Source organism: Scyliorhinus torazame, chromosome 11 (assembly GCF_047496885.1).
Source record: "Scyliorhinus torazame isolate Kashiwa2021f chromosome 11, sScyTor2.1, whole genome shotgun sequence".
Classification (NCBI taxonomy): Eukaryota; Metazoa; Chordata; class Chondrichthyes; order Carcharhiniformes; family Scyliorhinidae; genus Scyliorhinus; species Scyliorhinus torazame.
Genome location: NC_092717.1, coordinates 149,599,474 through 149,613,489, shown reverse-complemented (window position 1 = coordinate 149,613,489; position 14,016 = coordinate 149,599,474). Strand labels below are relative to the sequence as shown.

Sequence of the window (14,016 nt, the reverse complement as noted above, 5' to 3'; positions counted from 1 at the left end):
GATTCCTGATAATCATACTTTCATGGACAGGTAACAGGTTTAAACCTTCTAAGTTTGTGAAATCGCAATAACTTACTTGTACTCTTCTTCAACCATGTTTTCTGGATCAGCTTGTTCAATAGCATCTTCGAAAAACTCTTCCAAAGTGGGCATAAACTCTCTGCAATCCATATAGATCACATCAAAATAAAGATAAAAGCACAATAAAACTTATCAGAATGGCAGTACGATGTAAAATGGCCATTTGCAAAACATAATAGCCTTCACTGGAACAATTCTTGATTCTTGAACCCAGTGACGATCATTTCTCTGCTAACCTACTAGGTGCAGTTATATCCAGTTAAATCTCAATAGTTTAGACGTTAGCAGGTAAACTGATGTTCCTTATCTACCAACAAGCTAGTCAGGCGTTGAAGTCCCACAGAAAGTTCACGTCTATCGAGATTCGTCGGGAATAAAATAAAAAAGATTTACTTTATTGCAATTAGGAAATGGAGCCAGGGGCCTAAAAAAAAATTAGAAGCACGCTCAACCACTACACTGCAAATATTTACATTGGAAGATGATCTCCACACTTCAGGTGGGGACCTTTGGTAGCAATGTGGTGTAAAGCCAGATATTCATAAATGTGACTTTGAGTAACAGCACTTAAATGCCATTGTTAACATCAGAATCCAAATCAACACGACAGCATAGATTAAACATAACAGGAATCAGATCATTTGGCAGAACCGCAATCATTTGAAGAAGTTTTGCAAGAATAATAGCTGTTAACTGCTGACTGGAGCACCCAGGGATCACATCATGAAAAATTAGCCTGAGCATTTTGAATGTGATTCTTACATAGCTATTGGACAATGTACGGGTGTATTATTTTGCAGAGTAGTTTTCAAGAGCCAAAAATATAAGCCTTTTGTAGACCTCCGAACAAGGTTGCTTGAAGCTTTCCTTTAAAATCTAGTTTTTCCACTTACAACCAAGTATTCTCATATTAGGTCTTCAGTGTTAAGTTCAGACCACAAGGACAGATAGAAAATCTGCTCCCAGCATCTTCTGATATAACAATGTTACTGTCGGTGTGCATCACGTGATTATGCCAACAGTCATTTCCAATTTTCAACACCGTGCTTAGTAGGGAGGAAACCGTTGCTGCTTCACATTTCCCAGTTAGAACTGGAAATTGAGGACTTCCGGGTGCGGCGATGACCAGCTGAGTCGCACGTTTCGGCAGCTCCCGGTGAAACTGACTTTTGGGCTCTTGATAGGAGCCCCAACGGCAATTTTGACGGCTAAAAACACTGTGCGGTAAACCAGAAGGGAATCCCCCCTGGATACGGATGGAAAAAGGAGGAGAAAGTGGCCGGATTGCAGTGGATCCTTTAGAACAGCGGCAAGGAAGGCAAGCAAAAACCAAGATGGCGTCGGAAGGTGGCAGTTTAATATGGGGCCCTGAACAACACGAGTTCTTGAAATGCTGTGTGGAAGAGATCAAAAAGGAAATGAAGAAAGAGCTGTTGGCCCCGATACTACAGGCGATCGAAGGGCTAAAGGAGGAACAAAAGACCCAGGAGCGGGAGCTTCGGGTCGTGAAGGCAAAGGCAGCCGAGAATGAGGACGACATACAGGGCCTGGTGGTGAAGACGGAGACGCAGGAGGCACATCAGAAACGATGTGTGGAAAGGTTGGAGGCACTGGAAAACAACGCAAGGAGGAACAACCTGAGGATTCTTGGTCTTCCTGAAGGTGTGGAGGGAGCAGACGTCGGGGCATATGTGAGCACGATGCTGCACTCGTTAATGGGAGCGGAGGCCCCGGCGGGTCCGTTGGAGGTGGAGGGAGCATACAGAGTGATGGCGCGAGGACCGAGAGCAGGAGAAATTCCCAGAGCCATAGTGGTGAGATTCCTCCGTTTTAAGGATAGAGAAATGGTCCTTAGATGGGCAAAGAAAACTCGGAGCAGTAAATGGGAGAACGCGGTGATCCGCGTTTATCAACACTGGAGTGCGGAGGTGGCGAGAAGGAGGGCGAGCTTTAATCGGGCCAAGGCGGTGCTTCAGAAAAAGAAGATAAAATTTGGAATGCTGCAACCGGCAAGACTGTGGGTCACATATCGAGGGAGGCACCACTACTTTGAGACGGCGGATGAAGCGTGGACTTTTATTGTGGAAGAAAAACTGGAATGAGCGGGTTATTAAAAAGAACGTTTGAACAAAGTGGTGGGGCGAATGTGGGGGGCAAAGAGGGGGGTTAAAAAGGGGGGAAAGAGGAGTTTTATGTACTAATCCTGCGATGTGGAAACTTTTCTCTCTCCCACAGGTGGTGATGGGGGGAGGAGGGGAGGTGGAGGAGATGGGGCGTTGGCCATTGGGGGCGGGGCCAAGGGAGAAGCGCGGGCTTGGTTCCCGCGCTATGATAATCATGGCGGGAATAGAGAAGCAGGAAGGAGGGGGCGTCGCACGGTGCGAGCCGAGGTCACGGGGGGAAGCCAAGGTCGGCCAGAGTTTGCTAACTTCTGGGAGCAACATGGGGGGAGTAATTACGCGAGCGGGGTATCTAGCGGGGGGGGGGGGGGGGGGGGGGGGGGGGGGGGGGGGGGTGGTGGGGGGGGGGAATTACTGGGTTGCTGCTGCTGGGGAGAGGGGGGAGCTGGTATGGGAGAGGATGGGCGGTGGGGGCACCGCCTGGGGGAGATACAGCTGCGTGGGAACCGGGCGAGGAGCTGGAAAAAGGTGATGGCTAATCGACAAGGGGGGGGGTAGGAAGCCCCCCAACTCGGCTGATCACGTGGAACGTGAGAGGGCTGAACGGGCCGATAAAGAGGGCACGGGTACTCGCACACCTTAAGAAACTTAAGACAGATGTGGTTATGTTACAGGAAACGCACCTGAAACTGATAGACCAGGTTAGGCTACGCAAAGGATGGGTGGGGCAGGTGTTCCATTCGGGGCTAGATGCGAAAAACAGGGGGGTGGCTATATTAGTGGGGAAGCGGGTAATGTTCGAGGCAAAGACTATAGTGGCGGATAACGGGGGCAGATACGTGATGGTGAGTGGCAAACTACAGGGGGAGACGGTGGTTTTGGTAAACGTATATGCCCCAAACTGGGATGATGCCAATTTTATGAGGCGGATGCTAGGACGCATTCCGGACCTAGAGATGGGAAAGCTGATAATGGGGGGAGATTTTAATACGGTGTTGGAACCAGGGCTGGATAGGTCGAAGTCCAGGACTGGAAGGAGGCCGGCAGCAGCCAAGGTACTTAAAGATTTTATGGAGCAGATGGGAGGTGTAGACCCGTGGAGATTTAGCAGACCTAGGAGTAAGGAGTTCTCGTTTTTCTCCTATGTCCATAAAGTCTACTCGCGAATAGACGTTTTTGTGCTGGGTAGGGCATTGATCCCGAAGGTGAGGGGAACGGAGTATACGGCTATAGCCATTTCGGATCACGCTCCACACTGGGTGGACTTGGAGATAGGGGAGGAAACAGGAGGGCGCCCACCCTGGAGAATGGACATGGGACTAATGGCAGATGAAGGGGTGTGTCTAAGGGTGAGGGGGTGCATTGAAAAGTACTTGGAACTCAATGATAATGGGGAGGTCCAGGTGGGAGTGGTCTGGGAGGCGTTGAAGGCGGTGGTTCGAGGGGAGCTGATATCAATAAGGGCACATAAAGGGAAGCAGGAGAGTAAGGAACGGGAGCGGTTGCTGCAAGAACTTTTGAGGGTGGACAGACAATATGCGGAAGCACCGGAGGAGGGACTGTACAGGGAAAGGCAAAGGCTACATGTAGAATTTAACTTGCTGACTACGGGCACTGCAGAGGCACAATGGAGGAAGGCACAGGGTGTACAGTACGAATATGGGGAGAAGGCGAGCAGGTTGCTGGCACACCAATTGAGGAAAAGGGGAGCAGCGAGGGAAATAGGGGGAAGTGAGGGATGAGGAAGGAGAGATGGAGCGGAGAGAGTGAATGGAGTGTTCAAGGCATTTTATAAAAAATTATATGAAGCTCAACCCCCGGATGGGAGGGAGAGAATGATGGGCTTCTTGGATCGGCTGGAATTTCCCAAGGTGGAAGAGCAGAAAAGGGTGGGACTGGGAGCACAGATCGAGGGCGAAGAAGTGGTGAAAGGAATTAGGAGCATGCAGGCGGGAAAGGCCCCGGGACCGGATGGATTCCCAGTCGAATTCTATAGAAAATATGTGGACTTGCTCGCCCCGGTACTGACGAGGACCTTTAATGAGGCAAAGGAAAGGGGACAACTGCCCCCGACTATGTCTGAAGCAACAATATCGCTTCTCTTAAAGAAGGAAAAGGACCTGCTACAATGCGGGTCCTATAGACCTATTTCCCTCCTAAATGTAGATGCCAAGATCCTGGCCAAGGTAATGGCAATGAGAATAGAGGAATGTGTCCGGGGGTGGTCCACGAGGACCAAACTGGGTTTGTGAAGGGGAGACAGCTGAACACGAATATACGGAGGTTGTTAGGGGTAATGATGATGGCCCCACCAGAGGGAGAAACGGAGATAGTAGTGGCGATGGATGCCGAGAAAGCATTTGATAGAGTGGAGTGGGATTATTTGTGGGAGGTGTTGAGGAGATTTGGTTTTGGAGAGGGGTATGTTAGATGGGTGCAGCTGTTGTATAGGGCCCCAATGGCGAGCGTGGTCACGAATGGACGGGGATCTGCATATTTTCGGCTCCATAGAGGGACAAGGCAGGGATGCCCTCTGTCCCCATTATTGTTTGCACTGGCGATTGAGCCCCTGGCGATAGCGTTGAGGGGTTCCAAGAAGTGGAGGGGAGTACTTAGGGGAGGAGAAGAACACCAGGTATCTTTGTATGCGGACGATTTGCTACTATACGTGGCGGACCCGGCGGAGGGGATGCCAGAAATAATGCGGATACTTGGGGAGTTTGGGGATTTTTCAGGGTATAAATTGAACATGGGGAAAAGTGAGTTGTTTGTGGTGCATCCAGGGGAGCAGAGTAGAGAAATAGAGGACCTACCGTTGAGGAAGGTAACAAGGGACTTGCGTTACCTGGGGATCCAGATAGCTAAGAATTGGGGCACATTGCAGAGGTTAAATTTAACGCGGTTGGTGGAACAGATGGAGGAGGATTTCAAGAGATGGGATATGGTATCCCTGTCACTGGCAGGGAGGGTGCAGGCGGTTAAGATGGTGGTCCTCCCGAGATTCCTCTTTGTGTTTCAGTGCCTCCCGGTGGTGATCACGAAGGCTTTTTTTAAAAGGATTGAAAAGAGCATCATGGGTTTTGTGTGGGCCGGGAAGACCCCGAGAGTGAGGAAGGGATTCTTACAGCGTAGCAGGGATAGGCTGGCACTACCGAGCCTAAGTGAGTATTATTGGGCCGCTAATATTTCAATGGTGAGTAAGTGGATGGGAGAGGAGGAGGGAGCGGCGTGGAAGAGATTAGAGAGGGCGTCCTGTAGGGGGACTAGCCTACAGGCTATGGTGACAGCCCCATTGCCGTTCTCACCGAGGAACTACACCACAAGCCCGGTGGTGGTGGCTACACTGAAGATCTGGGGACAGTGGAGACGGCATAGGGGAAAGACTGGAGCCTTGGGGGGGTCCCCGATAAGAAACAATCATAGGTTTGCCCCGGGGGGAATGGATGGGGGATATGGAATGTGGCAAAGAGCAGGAATAACACAACTGAAAGATCTGTTTGTGGATGGGAAGTTCGCGAGTCTGGGAGCGCTGACCGAGAAATATGGGTTGCCCCAAGGGAATGCATTCAGGTATATGCAACTGAGGGCTTTTGCGAGGCAACAGGTGAGGGAATTCCCGCAGCTCCCGACACAAGAGGTGCAGGACAGGGTGATCTCAAAGACATGGGTGGGGGATGGTAAGGTGTCAGATATATATAGGGAAATGAGGGACGAAGGGGAGACTATGGTAGATGAACTAAAAGGGAAATGGGAAGAAGAGCTGGGGGAGGAGATCGAGGAGGGGCTGTGGGCAGATGCCCTAAGCAGGGTAAACTCGTCGTCCTCGTGTGCCAGGCTAAGCCTGATTCAGTTTAAGGTATTACACAGGGCGCATGTGACTGGAGCACGGCTCAGTAAATTTTTTGGGGTGGAGGATAGGTGTGCGAGGTGCTCGAGAAGCCCAGCGAATCATACCCATATGTTTTGGTCATGCCCGGCACTACAGGGGTTTTGGATGGGGGTGACAAAGGTGCTTTCAAAAGTAGTAGGAGTCCGGGTCGAACCAAGCTGGGGGTTGGCTATATTTGGGGTTGCACAAGAGCCGGGAGTGCAGGAGGCGAGAGAGGCCGATGTTTTGGCCTTTGCGTCCCTAGTAGCCCGGCGCAGGATATTGCTAATGTGGAATGAAGCCAAGCCCCCGGGGGTGGAGACCTGGATAAATGACATGGCGGGGTTTATAAAGCTAGAGCGGATTAAGTTCGTCCTCAGGGGGTCGGCTCAAGGGTTCACCAGGCCGTGGCAACCGTTCGTCGAATACCTCGCAGAAAGATAGACGGAATGGAAAAAAGAAGGCAGCAGCAGCAGCCCAGGATCAGGGGGGGGGGGGGGGGGGGGAGGAACCAGAAGGACTCTCAGGGTTGTTAATATATACTGTATAATATGTATAGGTCGTTGCTACAGATAATTATATATTGGACTGTTAAATTATATTTTTGGAGAGTGTTACTTGTGACAAGGCAGTTGCCAATTAGGGCTAGTTTTCATTTTTGTTATTTATTATCTATTCATTTTTTGTTTATAAAATAGGTCATTGTTATTTGTGTTGTTATAATATTGTGTAAAGGATGCACAATGTACTGTGTTGATTGACCAAAAATTTTCAATAAAATATTTATTAAAAAAAAAGAACTGGAAATTGACTCAGCAGGAAACCTCAAATTCAGGACAGATTCCTAACTCTTCATGTTGTGATATGCCAATGCTTCAATACACTGTACCACTGATCCACAAATACACAGATAGCTTCTTGATTTTATATAAAGGCAGTACCTGCGGTTGATTAACTATATAAAAAGATCTCAATGTCAAGATGAATCTCTCACCTGCTTTCAGACTTACAGGCTTCCATGTTGTCAGGGCAGAGATTCCAAAGCCGTGTCAGTTCTTCACTGCAGGAAACCAAAAACTTAACTTTAGGTATGTGAAGTATGATATTATAATTTACACAGACGTATTATTTAATTTTATAAGTTTAAAGTGAATAATTTAATTGGCTAAGTTTTTTTACACAGTGTTTTTCATCATAGAGGGATCCAAGGTGTAATCCAAAGGGGTAAAAAAAACTACTTCTATCCTTGTGTGTCCACTGCAAGGGAGATTGATCCAAGACCACAGTCTAACTGTAAACTATTGAACCTTCTTCTCAAAGATTATGACCGAAATAAAATGTGACCAAATAATTAACCAGGTGTGCTGGATAATATCATAATCTTGAAGTTCAAAAATCATGAACTTGACATTATGAAAACGAAACACCATCCATCAATCAAATCTTTGTTGAAAGTGAAATTAACAGGATGGTTCATAAAATTTTATGCTGAGAATTCACAAAGTTGTTTGCAAAATTAATTAGCAACACAATTTTTGAATTTATTTGGATCATTTAAATTGGAGGTAGAGGACATGCACAATTATTATTTACGGTTAGATTATTATAAATGCTATACTGACTAAGCTATTCACATATTTTACTGAGCTCAGTTATTCTTATCTGGCTTTTTGTATCTTGTATGCTGATGAAAACACTTCTTGGGTAGTAGACAAGCACCAGACTACTTGTTCCTACTGACATGCCGAATTCCAGTTTTGGTAGTGCTTGATCATGTCCCATACAACAGCTATTCAAAATAGCATTGGTACTCACTTTCCCATCAAGACCTTCTTGCCTGGTCCTTTTCCAAAGAAATCCTCAGGAGCAGGTCGTTTTCTTACAGGCTTTGGAACTTTGGATTCAGGCGGCCTTTAAAAACCAAATGAACTAATTAAATAAGATTATGATTGAGTGTGAAAAACAGAACACTGGCACAATCTGAAACATGTCAAATTTCTAGAATTATCATTTTTAGTATATGTTTAATAATTGAATCCCATTAACCATCAAGACAGAATATCAGGTGGTTCTTAGTTTATTCCTTGAATTAAATCAATTTCAGTGCTCATATTTCCCAATATGGTACAAATGAAAACCGACATGAAACCACAAAATACCAGCTACTGTCATTCATTCGGCACCATTTGATAAGAATTGCCTATTTGAAATTCACTGAACAAAATTAAATCTTCACGACAAGACTACATACAAACTTCTAAAAAGAAAATATGAGTAATCGGAGAGGTCAAATGGTATAGCTTTTAGTTTACCTGTTGTGCCATTGATTGTTAAGGAAAGTTACACGAGACAAATTATATAAGCTACGTAAAGTAGGAGGTGGAGGGTGATTACAAGCATGTAAAAAGTGATATTAAGTCTAAAAAAAAATACCTTTCTTTAACAAAACTTGGGCAACCTTCATTCTTCCATGCAATCCAATTTTCTTCACTGTGTAGTATATGCTGTAATCAAATACGTACAGAAACTCTTAATACATATTAGAACAAACCAATTTGCTTTCAGCATATAGATAAATATGAATCAAAAATATGTCTAATAAGTGGCTTTGTTGCTTTACCAATGGTTTAGTGAGGATGTGCACTGAACATTTAATGAGCCAAACAGGATCATCTGCAAATCACAGGCCATCCTGACCATAAGACGTAGGAGCAGAATTAGGCTATTTGGCCCATTGAGTCTGCTCTGCCGTTCAATCATGGTTGGTATCTTTCTCATCCCCATTCTCCAGCCTTCTCCCCATAACCCCTGATCCCCTCATGAATCAAGAATCTATCTATCTCTGTGTTAAAGACACTCAGTGATTTGGCCTCCACAGCCTTCTGATTCAGAGTTTCACAGATTCACGACACTCTGGTTGAAGAAACTCCTCATCTTAGTTTTAAAGGATCATCCCTTCAGTTTGAGGCTGTGCCCTCTGGTTCTAGTTTCTCCTACGAGTGGAAACATCCTCTCCATGTTCACTCTATCCAGGCCTCTCAGTATTGTGTAAGTTTCAATGAAATTCCCCCCTCATCCTTCTTAACTCCAATGAGTACAGACCCAGAGTCCTCAACTGCTCCTCATATGACAAGCTCTTCATTCCAGGGATCATTCTTGTGAATCTCCTCTGGGCCCATTCCGGACTTGGATATATATATATCACTGTCCCTTCACTGCCATTTTTAAAAAAAATTCCAATTAAGGGGCAATTTAGCGTGGTCAAATTGTCACTGCTAACCACTGCGCCACCGTGCCGCCCCCTTCACTGTCATTTGATTAAAATCTTGGAACTCCCCAATTAACAGCGCTGTGGGAGTAGCTTCCCCAGACAGACAAGAATGCTGCCACCAATGTCTCGGGGACAACTGGGGATGGCCAATAATTGCTGGCCTTTCTAGTGACACACACATTCCAAGAATGAATTAACAAAGAGATCTCATATTTGGCTTGTGTTACTAGTTGACCTTCGTTAGAACAGTGCACAGCAGGGCAGCACAGTGGCACCGTGGTTAGCAGTGCTGTCGCACGGCGCCGAGGTTCCAGGTTCGATCCGGGCTCTGGGTCACTGTCCGTGTGGAGTTTGCACATTCTTCCCGTGTTTGCGTGGGTTTTGCCCCCACAACCCAAAGATGTGCAGGGTAGGTGGATTGGCCACACTAAATTGCCCCTTAATTGGAAAAAATGAATTGGGTACTCTAAAAATTTTTTTTTTTTTTTTTAAAAGAACAGTGCATAGCATTATAATTGGCCTCCATGTTCCTGAACAAAGTGAGGTGTGAAAAGGGGAAGAAATGAAGGAAACATTAGCTTGAGTAGCTATTCCTGATCACAATAAAGATTATTATTATTCAGTACACTTGTAGGAAAGCATGTGGGTGCTGAAAGAAATGATAGCTTTGTTGTGGCCAATTATTTTCAATCTGGTACAGGCAGATTTAATTCAGATATTCAACGCAAATATATTTTGACATACCTCTACCATGCTGGAAAACTTTTCCCCATCAGGTGGCGTCTCTTTGAATAACTACATAAACGAATAAGGAACAAAATTGTCAAAACAACATTTTTATTCAAATAGTCCTACAGGATGATTAAAATTGGTTAATATAATTAACCTAATCAGGATTGAAGAAAGATTCCCATTAAAACACAAGCTTTTTTTTTCTTTTTAAAAATTAATTTAGAGTACCCAATTATTTTTTTTCCAAATAAGGGGCAATTTAGTGTGGCCAATCCACCTAACCTGCACATCTTTGGGTTGTGGGGATGAAACCCACGCAGACATGGGGAGAATGTGCAAACTGCACATGGACAGTGACCGGAGTCGAACCCGAATCCTCAGCTCCATAGGCAGCAGTGCTAACCACTGGGCCATCGTGCCGCTCTGAAATACAAATCTAAACTTGAAAGTTATCCTTTCTTCAAGAAAATGCTGCAAATTCACTTTGTCAAATATTTAATTTAGCGGTCAAATTTAATTACATATTGGTATTTACGGATCAAAGAAAATAACTCAAATAAACAAAGAAGTGCAGATTGATACAGCAGCACATTTTCTCTGTGCTCGATCCTTTTATAAAGGAAATACAGCACAGAAACAGGTCCTTCAGCCCAATCGATTCTAGTGTTTATGCTCCACTCAAGCCTCATTCCATCTTTCTTCATTTAAATCTACCATCATAACCATCTGTTCCTTTCCCCTCATATCCTTGTTTAGTGCCCCATTAGGTGCATCTACACTACTTACTTCAACCACTCTCAGCAGTAGTGAGTTCCACATTTTCACCACTCTTTGGGTAAAGAAGTTTCTTATTTAATTTCTATTTAATTTCATGATGACAATTTTATGGTGGCCTCTAATTATGCTCTACCCACAAGAGGAACCATTCTCTCTGTATTCACTACTTCCTTGTAAATCTTCTCTGCTCCCTCTCTCCAATGCCTCTATATCATTTTTCTATACGGTGACTGGAACTGTACATGGTTCAATACAAGTAAACGATGCTTTTCAATCTTGTCCCACTTTTATATTTTCATGACCAACTAGCTCAGTGTAGCCATTTATCTCTTTGAGCCTGTGCAGCCAGTCAATGAGATTGTGGTTGATCTGCAATCTAACCACATATACCTAACAATACACCATATTCATTAATATCTTACTAACAACTGACCGAGCATCAATTGCCATATGTGGAATAGAGTTCCAAACTTCTACCACCCTTTGTATGTGGAGTACTTTCTAATTTCATTCCTGGAAAACCTGGTTCTATTTTTAAAAAAATATTTTTATTGAAGTTTTTCCATTTTAACAAACGACACAACAAAATCACAAAAAAATGGAAAGGTTGCTCATTCGAAAACTCACTCAGCCTCTCAGAACATCCCAGCTAAGAAGGAACGTCCCAAACATAAGAGGGAAAGCGGATACAAACCACAGTACAGGACCTGGCCCAGTCCCACACACACTTGCACATAGGAGTCAGTCCACCCAGGATACCCAGAACTTTCATAGGGGATGAGCAAGGATTCTCTAAACTCAAATTAACAAAATTACAAAAACCCGATATAGATAGCTCTAACTGGGGGCTTTCCTCAATCCAAATGAGGACTTACCTAACCCACCACATCAACCATCCACCCACCACCCTGCGTGGCTCTATCATCTTTATAAACAAGATGAGGGGTGTTGGAAATGCACTCCCACTTTGCAAATGCATGGATTACAGCACATAAAAAAGGGCACAACTGTGCACAAACCACATGTCACATTACCGACTCAGTATGGTTTTTGCCAAAACAGGATAACAGGCGCCCCTCACCCTCGTGCTCATATATTGTACACCCTTGTCTTAAAAGAAGACAATAACGTGAAATCAGCAGCATAATCACAAGGGACTAACTTCCGGATTATTAATGAACTGCAGGATAATTACACCATCTATGGCGCTTGGAAAGGCCAAAGCCATGACAGGCTCCCTCTGCGTTCCAACGAATGAAGCATCTTCACCTATGCCATGCCATCACCCTGATGCCAAGGGATCGAGGGTCTGGCTGGAGGAGATGACTTGACATGGCTAGCTACCTTCAACTCCTCACAACGAGCATCGAGGACAAAACAACAGTGGTTGGGATCTCCCACCGACCCCAGGCCTTGGAAACCGGATACAATGCGCTCCATCGAAACTGAAATGCCCAGCTTTCAAACGGAGATTGCGAAAGTATAGCAGTCAACTCTCAAAATCGGCCAGGAATTTACCCCCCACTCCTCGCAAGAGACCGGGCACATGAACACTCCTGTCATGCCCCTACTCCCCAAGTCGATCAGGAAGAACAACATACTGTGCATCAGGGGTTCCAAGAACCGGAGGCGAGCCCTCACCAGGGAGTTTGCTCTATCAAATTACAAGATTCTCTTCTCCACTTCCACTATTAGCCATAGAATCCCTACAGTGCAGGAGGTATTCGCCCATTGAACTAGCACTGACCCTCTGAAAGAGCACTCTACCTAAGCCCACTCCTCCACCCTATCCCCATAACTCCGTGCATTGATCATTGCAAATTCATCTAGCCACCCATCTTTATACTGTGGGAGAAAATTGGAGGAAACCCACGCAGACACAGGGAGAACGTACAAACTGTATGCAGTCACCCAAGGCCGGAATCAAACCAGGGTCCCTGGCGCTGTCTAGCAGTTAAAAGCGCAGAGAAACCGTGTGGAGTTTGCACATTCTCCCCGTGTTCGCGTGGGTTTCGACCCCACAACCCAAAGATGTACAGGCTAGGTGGATTGGCCACGCTAAATTGCCCCTTAATTGGAAAAAATTAATTGGGTACACTAAATTTATTTTAAAATAGCACAGAGAAAGGCACCAATCCGAATCCCTGGTGGGATCTGCGGTCCACCTGGAAGTCAACAAATTACATAAGAAACCCAGTACAAACTATGAGCCTAGCAGTATAATGTGCCAGTTTACCCCAAACTGGTTGCCATCTGCCTGGTTTGAGATAATCAAGGTTGAACTATAGTGCTAATCAGATGGTTCCAACTTGAAGAAACTGTAAAAATGCAGATTTTGAGACCAGGAGAAAAGAACCTAAAGAAATGTCAAACATGAAGGATATACCCTTCACATTTTTGCAATATGGATGATTTACATGGTGCAGGGAAATCTCCTGCACATTCCCATTAGACTGCACAATTTAAGCAATGAATATGGGGACTAATGAAAAGACAGAATGCATTGAGTACTTTTTTTTTTTAAACAAAATTTCTGAGAAAGTGAATGAAGTTCCAGTACAACTAAGCAATTAATTCCTTTCGACCAACCTGATAAACTGCTTTGGTGGTATCTTCAATCCAAAGAGACTGTTCATCAGTCAACACACAGTAGGAGCTGTGAAGCAAGATTATACTAGATCATACTTCATTTAATGTGGCAAGATATTTGAAAACTGCTCATTATTTGTGGTCTCTGTGCTCAAGAGGAACACCACCAGCGTAAATAATAAGGGTGAGCATCTTCCTTACCACCATTACACTAATTCATTCTCCCATAACTCACTCTACAATCTTGGAGATGGACTCCATTGTTGAATATATATTGCAGGCAAGATTGAGCAGGTTCTTTGGAGTGGAGGACAAATGTGGGAGGTGTGGCGGGAACCCGGCAAACCACGCACATGTTTTGGGCATGCCCGGCACTGGAAGGGTATTGGAAGGGAGTGACGGGAGTGATTTCGCGGGTGGTGAAGGCCCGGGTCAAACCAGGCTGGGGGTTAGCTCTATTTGGAGTTGCGGAAGAGCCGGGAGTGCAGGAGGCGAAAGAGGCCGACGTTGTGGCCTTTGCGTCCCTAGTAGCCCGGCGCAGGATCCTACTCATGTGGAAGGAGGCGAAACCCCCCGGA

General features: G+C 45.3%; 1 protein-coding gene across 3 annotated transcripts in view; it reads right to left on the bottom strand.

Moving 5' to 3' along the window:
• thoc1 (THO complex 1) overlaps positions 1–14,016 on the bottom strand; it is a 103,237-nt gene that overhangs the window by 15,454 nt on the left and 73,767 nt on the right. For all 3 annotated transcript variants that reach the window (XM_072467876.1, XM_072467877.1, XM_072467878.1), the window contains exons 13-18: positions 13,439–13,505; positions 10,085–10,135; positions 8,503–8,573; positions 7,885–7,980; positions 7,064–7,129; positions 77–160 (exon numbers count right to left, since the gene is read on the bottom strand). In XM_072467876.1, the coding sequence (XP_072323977.1) occupies positions 77–160; positions 7,064–7,129; positions 7,885–7,980; positions 8,503–8,573; positions 10,085–10,135; positions 13,439–13,505 (435 nt within the window). The remainder of the gene's footprint in view (positions 1–76; positions 161–7,063; positions 7,130–7,884; positions 7,981–8,502; positions 8,574–10,084; positions 10,136–13,438; positions 13,506–14,016) is intronic.